At 37.3% G+C, this 10,994-nt stretch overlaps 1 protein-coding gene across 1 annotated transcript; it reads right to left on the bottom strand.

Annotated features, from left to right (window-relative positions):
• Nucleotides 1–4,938: 4,938 nt before the first annotated feature.
• On the bottom strand, nt 4,939–5,716 carry LOC108997915 (1-aminocyclopropane-1-carboxylate synthase 1-like). The gene is made up of 3 exons (XM_018974299.1): nt 5,570–5,716; nt 5,292–5,423; nt 4,939–5,103 (listed from the first exon to the last, which is right to left on the bottom strand). The coding sequence occupies exons 1-3, from the start codon at nt 5,714–5,716 to the stop codon at nt 4,939–4,941; spliced, it is 444 nt and encodes a 147-aa protein (XP_018829844.1).
• Nucleotides 5,717–10,994: the final 5,278 nt, after the last annotated feature.

Raw genomic sequence — 10,994 nt, forward strand, 5'->3', positions numbered from 1 at the left:
TTTTAATATAATTTATTTTGTAAAATTTAATAAAATTTAATTATTTATTATATTTTATATAAAATTTTGAGAAAATTCTAGTCATTTTACCCTCCAAACAGGATTCGTAGATTGGGAACTGTTGAAGTTCTAATTGGCCTAAAAGCCAATCCCTAAATTAGTCTTTGGATCCTGCTTGGATCAATGTGACCTGATCTAAACTGTCCAAGATTGTGCATCATTAGCACAAGGAAACCGCAAGAATGCTAGTTTGACTCGCGAACAATCAGCAAGTGAGGATCGATCTTTTGAGGCATTATTGTTATGAGACTGGCTTTTACAAAAGACTCACTTTTTCAAAATATGACCCACGTTTTCGCAAAAGATTTATACAAGATTTGTACCTTTAGAGCTTGTACCTAACACAGAGTCGGCAAAATAGATTTTGAGGCCTAAGACGAGAAATTAAAATGTGACATTTTTATTGTATCAAAGTATATTTTTATTTAAAAATTATTCTTCTTATTTTTAAGGATAAAAACATGTGAGCTTTGTACCCAATTCAGAATCAAATAATACATGTGAATCAGAAGTAATAACATACAAACCATCAATTATAGTTTCAGAACAAATAAAAGATTTATCCTTCAACATAATAACATTGTCTTTAAAAATAGTAATGTAACCTCATTGACCCAAAAACCTTACAGAAATTAAATTCCTGAGAATGTTCAGTATATAAAGACTTGCAATATTAATAAAACTCTAGATTCGAAATGCAAAATAACAAGTCGTATGGCTAAAATTGAAAGAGAAATAATATTTATAAACTCCAAATACAAAAGTTTCGTACAAGTCTTTTATAAAAAAAAATAGATCTCATCATAGAAAGTTTTGAAAAACTCACTTTTTCAAAATGGGACCCACGTTTTTACAAAAGACTTATGCAAGACTTGTACATTTAGAGCTTGTACCTAATTGACATTACTCAGACCGGAATCCTACTCCCATTTCCATGTGTTAGGTGCATCTCCCCATCACTCCTCGTTTGTATTTGAAATTCACATCAACTTATCACATCTCATCATTACAGTTTTTTTAAATTTTTATACAAAATATAATAAACAATTTAATTTTTTTAAATTCTAAAATAATAATAATATTAAAAATAATATTTTATTCAATTCATCTAAAATCATCTCAACTTATCCCTAAAATCAATCGAGGCAGTCTTTTGGTCTCCTGGAACCCTGCAACGGCGCAACATATTGCAGAAATGGAAAATTGGCCAAAAGTAGAAATGGTATATACAATGAGTAATACTAGAGAGAAGCCACTGTAGCAGTGCATATTTTGTACTCACTACGTGACTGCTTTTAATTGATTGTTCCCAACACTCACTTGAGGAGATGTGTGGTCTAAATGATATCACTTTATATATACAAAATGGATACTCCCAATAATAACTTCTATCTATATATATTTATACATATACAATATATGTCGTGGAGGCTTGTCATGAATAGCTTGGGGGTGGTGAGTCTGTGACCGCGAGTTTCAAGTCCAAGAAATCGCCAAAAGCATCACGAACCACGCAGTACCAGTACTCCAAGGTCACTAGTCAGCACCAACACCTAATTTCTCTCTCCATCGTTCAAAGCGTGGATCATATGGAGTTAAGGAGTTTCGTGGAAACTTCATTCGGCCCGCTGATCTTTTACAAGTAAAACAAACATAACATGGCTTCCATGGATGGAAAAATCGTTTTCTCATTAAAAAACAAACCCAAAAAAAACAATAACCATGATTTTTATTAATTACGACCCCACTAACCGCCAAATATAGGAGGAAAAGGAGGATGATTTCCTATATAAATATTCAAAGCGCCCAACCAACAAGAAAGTAGTACGCTTGCAATGTGTTGATGTCAAATATTTTCTAAAAAGATAATAAAATGAAAAAGTCTAAACGCAGGCATGATTCAGGCCTCTCTGCGGACAACTTCCTACGTGGAAGTAAAGCGCACCGTATTGGAGTAAATAAAACGGTGCATTTTGCTTCCACTGATATGCCAGCCTTCTGAAAACAAAATGGTACGTTTTGCATTGTTACTTCCTTCGATCCGTCTCCCTCCCAAGAACTCTCTACTCTCTTTCTCCCTGCGATTTCACATTCTTCTTCGTTTCTCCCTGATCTCTTCGATCTTCTTTGTCCTTTCTTTCTCGATCTTTCTTCCCCTCACTTCTTCTTCGTTTCTCCTTCCAGGAATCTCCCCCCTGCCCGATCTCTCTCCCAAACCTAAACCTAACCCTAACGCAACTGTGTGACACCAAGGAAGATTTGCGGTCTAGCTATCCACCAAGCGGCGCCATCCTAGGTAACTTTCTCAATCCTATATACGTGTATTAATTTGTAAGAATCTCTCCATTACATGCTATTCGTTTGTTAGAGTAAAATATAAGATTTTTTTTTTATCATTTGAATGCAAATGTTCATCTCGAAAAAAATCTCCCTGTCAGATGTAGAAAATTGTTAACCATTTCCTGGTCATTAAAACTTATCAACAAGAAAAAATAAACTAAAAAAACAGAAAGATCTAAATATATGCATTTTTTTCAAACAAGAAGTAACTTAAGCACCTAGATTCAACCATGCCCACTGGACGCTCTAGATTGTACAGGCTCTCCCACTGGAAAAAAAAAAAAAAACACGAGATGGGATTCTCACCAGCAAATTCCCTTCAGGACTATTTTTTTTTTTCATGTATCATCCAAACCAAACCTGGAATTGCCATTGCCACAAAATAAAAAGCCTAAAATACTATAATAAAATACAATGAGTCTGAAATTGAAAGGAAGATTATTACCAGGTTCGGTTGCAGCAACTGGGCAACATAAGTAAATCTACTTCTATTTTCTCACTATTTTGCAAATCTGCTTTTCTCAATAATGACTGAACTGGGCAGTGTAAATCTGCTTCTATTTTGAACTGGGCAGCATAAATTTGTTGTATTTTGAACTGGGCAGTGTCCGCATATTTACTGTGCCTGTAGCATTACTCTAATAAAATATTAAATTATAATAAATAATAATAAAAATAGATAAAAAGTAATGATATGATTTTGCACTGTAATCAAGTTTTGTACGTACACGTGGATCAAGTACTAGTTTTCCACATCATGAACAACACGCAATTCCATTAATATGTTGACCAAACATGCTGGCCCTTACATTTCATGGCTTTTACCATAGCATTTGAAGTTTTCAACTTTGCAATATTGGTCGACTTTTCTGATCTCTCTTCTCCCTGGCTCTTCTATCCATATTTATCCAAGTTCTCTTCCCCTGCCTATAAATTCAAACATTCCCACCCTTTGTTTCTCACTTAATTGCACGCATTATTAATCCTGATAGCTAAATAGATATATATTTCATCTCCTCCTCCTGATCTACCCAGCTTATGAATTCCCACATTATTCTTCTTTCCCTAGCTAGCCTCCTTAATTTTGTTTTCATCAGCTTTAGAATCAACAACATTGCAAAATGGTGGTGTTAAGTAAGATTGCAACAAATGACCGCCATGGGGAGAATTCTCCATACTTCGATGGATGGAAAGCCTATGATATGAACCCTTATCACCCTACCAAAAACCGCGATGGAGTTTTTCAGATGGGTCTTGCAGAAAATCAGGTTTGGTCATGGAGATCGAAATATATTATGCTTATATATTAATGTTACTATCTAGATCACTTGATATATATATAGTAGCACTACTGCAATATCGCGTTAACATACATACTGATCAATGCTTTTCTTTAACTTTATAATATTGCTTCAGCTTTGCTTTGATTTGAGTGAAGACTGGATCAGGAAAAATCCCGAGGCTTCCATTTGCACAGCTGGAGTGAATGAGTTCAAGAATATTGCCATATTTCAGGACTACCATGGCTTGCCGGAGTTCAGACAAGTAAATATATATAAACTTATTCTTACACTTGACAGAATCAATCAATCATATTTCGATGGCTTATGAAAAAACAAGAATCATAGACATACATGGAAAAAAGTACAGAAATGGATCAGAAATCTAGATGTAATAATGGCATTTTGTGACAACTGGATGTGCTTTTTCTTTTTTTCTTTTTTCTGAGGCTGTGGCGAGCTTTATGGGGAGAGTAAGAGGTGGTCGGGTCAAGTTTGATCCAGACCGCATCGTCATGAGTGGTGGAGCAACAGGAGCAAACGAGCTAATCATGTTCTGTTTGGCAGATCCTGGAGATGCTTTTCTTGTACCCTCTCCTTATTATCCAGCGTAAGGATACTGATATCTCTCTGATCTTTCTGCACTCTGCTGAATATAATAATTACCATATATCAATTTCTACCATTTTGGTTTATGCGCAGCTTTATGTGTTGTATGTGTTTCTGCAATATATAATATTTTCTTAAAACTCGCTATTTTTGTTGAGTTTTTAACCTAGAAAATGGCCCATTTTAATTAATTAGAAGAATTAAAGGAGAGGAATTCCAGAAACCAAAAACCTTGGAAAATTTCTTGACCTTGACCACGCGGTTCTTAACATGATATAAAGAAACTGAGATTTTGTCATAGATCATTCCTACAGTCAATCGAGTGCAGGTGGTAAAGTCTACTCAAGGTTTTTGGTTTAAAATTTTCAAGGTCAAGAAATTTTCAAGGTCAAAAGGTTTTGGTTTAAAATGTTAAATTTTCAAGGATTTTGGATTTTGGAATTCCTCTCCTGTAATTCTTATAATTAATTAAAATGGGCCATTTTCTAGGTTAAAAACTCAGCAAAAATAGCGAGTTTTAAGAAAATATTATATATTGCAGAAACACATAGAACAGATAAAGCTGCGCATAAACCAAAATGGTAGAAATTGATATATGGTAATTATTATTTCAGCAGAGTGCAGAAAGATCCGAGAGATAACAGTATCCTTACGCTGGATAATAAGGAGAGGGTACAAGAAAAGCATCTCCAGGATCTGCCAAACAGAACATGATTAGCTCGTTTGCTCCTGTTGCTCCACCACTCATGACGATGCGGTCTGGATCAAACTTGACCCGACCACCTCTTACTCTCCCCATAAAGCTCGCCACAGCCTGAAAAAAAAAAAAAAAAAAAGGGAAAAAACACATCCGGTTGTCACAAAATGCCATTATTACATCTAGATTTCTGATTCATTTCTGTACTTTTTCCATGCATGTCTATGATTCTTGTTTTTTCATAAGCCATCGAAATATGCTTGATTGATTCTGTGAAGTGTAAGAATAAGTTTATATATATTTACTTGTCTGAACTCCGGCAAGCCATGGTAATCCTGAAATATGGCAATATTCTTGAACTCATTGACTCCTTCAGCTGTGCGAATGGAAGCCTCGGGATTTTTCCTGATCCAGTCTTCAGTCAAGTCAAAGCAAAGCTGAAGCAATATTATACAGTTAAAGAAAAGCATTGATCAGTATGTATGTTAACGCGATATTGCAGTAGTGCTAATATATATATCAAGTGATCTAGATAGTAACATTAATATATAAGCATAATATATTTCGATCTCCATGACCAAACCTGATTTTCTGCAAGACCCATCTGAAAAACTCCATCGCGGTTTTTGGTAGGGTGATAAGGGTTCATATCATAGGCCTTCCATCCATCGAAGTATGGAGAATTCTCCCCATGCGGGTCATTTGTTGCAATCTTACTCAACACCACCATTTTGCAATGTTGTTGATTCTAAAGTTGATGAAAACAAAATTAAGGAGACTAGCTAGGGAAAGAAGAATAATGTGGGAATTTATAAGGCGGGTAGATCAGGAGGAGGAGTTGAAATATATATCTGTTTAGCTATCAGGATTAATGCGTGCAATTAAGTGAGAAACGAAGGGTGAGAATGTGCTAGAGAGTAAAAATAAAGAAGCCCATGTGGGCCAGCCACCAAGCCTAGCCCACCTGGATAGAAACTAGGGTGCAAGAGGAGGACATGGGGGATAAGGATCAGGTCATGCGGTGTGGGGGTCATGGGGGACCAGAGTGCAAGGGCTATCAGGGTAGGGACGGACGGGCAAAGGCGTGGCCTTATTTGTAGGGAGTGCATGAGGGAAAAAGACAGTCAGGATAAATAGAGGTTCTTTCTTCTCCGTCTAGGGGATCTTGATCTTCTTCTTCTTCAGTACTTCTTCCTCTTTGACGACTCCTTCAAACAAGGAAGCTCCAACGAAGGCCTCTTTTCTAGAGAATTTGTATATAGTATTACTATTGTACAGTGAGATATGAGAGGTCTTAAGAGACTGTAAACAAGATTATTATAGTAGATTTCTCCTTCCCAAATGCCCGTAAACGTTGTAGGCATTATGCCAAACCACCTAAATCTATGTGTCTATCTCTTTTATTTCTTTACACTTATGTTTTTAATTCACTACTATGGACGTACGCATCATTACCGTACAACTACACCAAAATACTATCAAGAATTCCAAACAACACTAAACGAGACCCAAGTCACTCCAATAGATCGAAAATGACTATTTTTTTTCTTTGGATTTGTTAAACGATTTTTGCTACACCAACAGAATGTTTGAATTTATAGGCCGGGGGGGGGGGAAGAGAACTTGGATAAATATGAATAGAAGAGCCAGGGAGAACAGAGATAGAAAAGTCGACCAATATTGCAAAACATCAAATGCTGTAGTAAAAGCTCATGAAACGTACGGCCAGTGTTAGTCTTTGGTCAACATATTAATGGAATTGCGTGTTGTTCATGATGTGGAAAACTTGATCTATCCACGTGTACGTACAAAACTTGATTCAAGTGGAAAATCTAATCATTACTTTTTATCTATTTTTACAATTATTTATTATAATTAAATATTTTATTATTATTTTTTTACTAAAAATATTTGACATCAACTCATTGCAAGTGTATTACTTTCTTGTTTGTTCGGCGCTTTTTGAATATTTATATAGGAAATCATCCGCCTTTTCCTCCTACAAATGGCGGTTAGTGGGGTCGTAATTAATAAAAATCATGGGTATTTTTTTTTTTTTTTTGGGTTTGTTTTTGTAATGAGAAAACCATTTTTTCATCCATGGAAGCCAAGTGTAAGAAAGGGACACTTATAGTGGGCACCCCTTCGCCTTCTCTTGGTGGTTATAAAATGGTTCTTAAATCACTTCATGAGACTTGATGACTGGTCATTAAGGGCTAGCCGGGGGTTACACTTAGAGGGGCTATTTACATAGCCCCTCTCCCCTTTGGAGAATACAAGCATCACAAACAAGAAATCTCTCTCTCAAATGATTCTCTCTAGTCCCGGCATCTAGGCTGTAGAATATGTGGGTGTTGCTCTGGTATTGCTACGTAGCACACTGCACCATCGATACGGGAGATTTCAAATAAATGACGACAACGACAAAGAATCTGTGGAACAATCGCACTAGATCCTAGATATTTACAATGAGATAATATCGCTTCCGCTGTGTACTTTAATCTAGTATTTCTAACATTGGTATCAGAGCCTAATCGGTTGTTCCCGATTTGTGTTTTTGACGGAGATGTTGTATTTCATTTACGTGAAATTTTTTTTTATGCATGATTGTATGTAATATGGCTGTTGAGGTTGGCGGTTACGGTGGTAGCGTCGCTGTGGATTGGCTGCAACCACCCAATCGAACCAACAAGGACACGGCCATATGTGGCAGCAACGTTCACTAGAAAAAGGTTTTTGCCCATGTCGCTTCGACCACAAGCCGCAAGCAACGCTGCACTAGGTGATAGCAATTGTTGCTCACCAAGGCTGTAAAGATCTACCTCGCGCGAAGCCATGCACCATGGCGGTGCCGAAGGCTGATATACAGAGGGTAGATCCGCGTGCAAGGCCGCACGCAGAGCTAAGTGCTCTGCACGGCGCTGCACCTTGGCGCCACCAGGGTCGTTTTGCGGCCTCTGCTGCTTGCAGAGGAGCAGCGCGTGCCAACAGAGATGCACCGTCGAGGTGCTGCAGGCACCAGGTGCAGCGAGCACTAGGTGCTGCGCCCACCAGTGAGCAGCGGAAGGCAAGAACCCCGCGGAGTGTCTGCCAAGGAGTGGTAGAGGCTAGAGCTATCGTCAGCACCGTGCTGCGTTGCTCATGCCGCACGTAGAGGTGCAGTGCAGCGCCGCATAAGGCTCTGCGCAGCACTAGCAAGGTGGTGCTGTGGAGAAGCAGCGCCTCAGGAACGCTCTGTGCACCCAGCGGTGCTGCGCGCTGCCATGGTGCAGCGCTGCACACAGTGCAGCGTGGGGCCACAGCTCGGCGCCTCTGCCACGGCTATGAAGTGCATCGAGCATGTGAGTGCACCAAATGGGTGCTAAGTCGTCCATGGCGTCGCACGCACCAGCTGGGTCGTTTCCCATGGTGCTGCTTGCATGTACCGATTGGGACCGCTGGGTGCATCGCTCGCAGGACATCTGTGCCGCACAAGGCAGCGCCGCATAGGGCAGCAATGCAACCTGTGCCGCATAGGGCAGCTCCACCATGGAGATGCACTGCCATGAAGGCCAGTTTTTCTTCCGTTACAAGCTGCTGTTTCAAATTTTTTTTTACGTTACATTGTTCTGTAACCGTCGGCTGAAGGAGGAAGATGAACAATGATGTTCATTTGTTTGTGATGAAGTTTGGGCTGGTTTTAAAGGAAGTTGGGCCTATTTTTTCTTAAACCAGTTCTGGGTGCGGCCCATGTTTTTTGTTTTAGCAAAACCCATCTGTTTTAAATAAAGGAAAACAGTTTTGGTTTAAATTATTTATGGGCTCTGGGCTGCAAAACTATTTGTTTTGGTTGAAAAAGAAAAGTCCAACTAGTTTTAAAAAAAAAAAATGCAGTCTAGCTCATTTAAAAAAAAAAATGCCCACTAGAAGATTTGGGCCGTGAGCCCAGCAGGCACAGGCCTGCTTTGCAATTGGGCGCCCAAAAAGGTGCAGCCCTTTGGCTGTCAAAGAACAATGGCATAAAATTTTGTTTTACAAAATGCTTGAGTGGTGTTTTGAACCCAAGACCTCACACACAAAAACTATAAGCTCAACCATTTGGGCTAGAGACTATTATTGGTAAGTTTGCTGATTTTAGTTATTTATTCAGCATGTTATTGTGGCATAAATGTTTTTTGAAATATTTTTGCATGTGATTATGGTTATTAAATACATGCTTGCCATGATATTTATTTTGTCACATTTGTTTGGCATTTTATTTTACGTTATAAATTGCCTAGATTATTATTTTTTGTGAATAATAATTATTTGGATCAAATGTGATGTGATCATTTTTGTACATGTATTGTGATTACATGTAAATGTATGAGCTTATTTTATCACTTGTATTATTAGACTATTTCTTAGAACTGTCTTCAATTTTTTTTGGATGTGATAAACTAGAGGATTAAGTAGCCCGAGTTTGATTTGTCCATGCTTATGATTGGCTTAAATTGATTTCTTCAATCAAAGAAGAAATTATTTTTTTATGTGACTAACTCGGTAGATTGCTTATCCTAGTGGGAGTATGGTTGAGATTAATTTAGAATTAATCTCCTATACGATATAAATTTGCGTGAAAATTAAGTTAGAAATTAATAATTAGACATTGAGGCGCAAGAGATGATTAGGAAGCTTAGAGAATTTTCGATCTTGCGACATGTATTAATTATTTTTGTTCTGACTTAGATTAACGCGGCAAATTTCTTAAATGTGTGTGGAATTAGATGCGCATAGTTTAGTAACTTTGAGAAAACCATGAAGAAAGCCTAGAGATTATTTATACGACTTAATCGTTGCATTAATCTCCTCCATGAGCAATAGTTGGAAACAAATAAAGATTATTTTGAGAGTCAGATAGTCTTAGACCATCATTATTATAAAACCTCTAAAATGTCTAGAATAAAATTGGAAGTGCGCGTGGGACGCATGCACTACAATTTTTATAGAAGTTGATGGGATCAACTATCATATAGAGCTAAATCACTATTTTGCCTTTAAGAATTTTGTGGGTAATAGGAGAAATTGCGCGTTATTTTTGTAATGCAAAGATTAATTGCTCCTATATTTTGAGGTTGAGCATTATAATCTTAAAGCAATTTAGATTACTCACAGATAAGAACATACTTTCTAAAACTCGCTAGTATGTCTGGCGAGTAAGGATATTAAAATCTGAGTGTGCAAGCATGTTGACGACATTCTTGATTGGCACATTCATTTTTTTAAAGATTTTATCAGTGTACCTTTATGTGGTATTAGCATTGGTAATCTTGCTCAAGTTTTATTTCTCTTAGCGAGAACAGATAGGTTCTTGCAGATATATAAACTTTGGAGCACCCCTTGAGAGTAATACCAAGCACCTTGGAGGTTTACATGGCAACTATGGCAAAAGTCTGAATAATTAGGTATGACTTATCTAAACCTAAACTAAAAATTTTGCTTGTGGTGACACTTATACAAGATAGGTTTTAGGTTAAGATAATTTCTCGCAAAAGTTTTTCTTTTTCTCTCCTATAGTGGATTGAAGAAAATGAAAAATATTAAGTATGCAACAAATAAAGATATATCGCTAGTTAGCAGCTAAAACGTCACATACTGCATTTGTTGCACAAAACGATGTTTTTATTAGCGCTTTTAATGCGATATTTATGAAGTCTATACCTAATTTGATTTAAGACTTATTGAAAGTAGTGGTGTTAGTGATAATTCCTAGAGGTTTGAGAGTTGGATGGTCACTTATTGACTCAGTGGTATTATTTCTCGGGTGGGGAAATGATATACTAAAATATGCCATAGAGGCATAGGATGATAGGTGTGAAGCTTGAGAAATTGAAAATTTTCTCGCTAATGAGATCCCTCTCATTGGTTTAGTAGAGTCAAAGCGAAAAGGCAATATGAGCATTTTCTATGTGAAAGTTCCTATACATGCACACTAAGGACTTTGATAATAAATATGTTGTTTCATCATATAAATGCGATCCAAAACTTTT

Source organism: Juglans regia, chromosome 4, assembly GCF_001411555.2.
Source record: "Juglans regia cultivar Chandler chromosome 4, Walnut 2.0, whole genome shotgun sequence".
In the NCBI taxonomy this organism is placed as follows: domain Eukaryota; kingdom Viridiplantae; phylum Streptophyta; class Magnoliopsida; order Fagales; family Juglandaceae; genus Juglans; species Juglans regia.

Coding starts and splice junctions, on each gene's coding strand:
- LOC108997915 (XM_018974299.1), bottom strand. CDS start 5,716: ATGGTGGTGTTGAGTAAGATTGCAACAAATGACCCGCATGGGGAGAAT. Junction 5,424..5,569: donor TGGGTCTTGCAGAAAATCAG/GTTTGGTCATGG, acceptor ATATTGCTTCAG/CTTTGCTTTGACTTGACTGA. Junction 5,104..5,291: donor GCTTGCCGGAGTTCAGACAA/GTAAATATATAT, acceptor TTTTTTTTTCAG/GCTGTGGCGAGCTTTATGGG.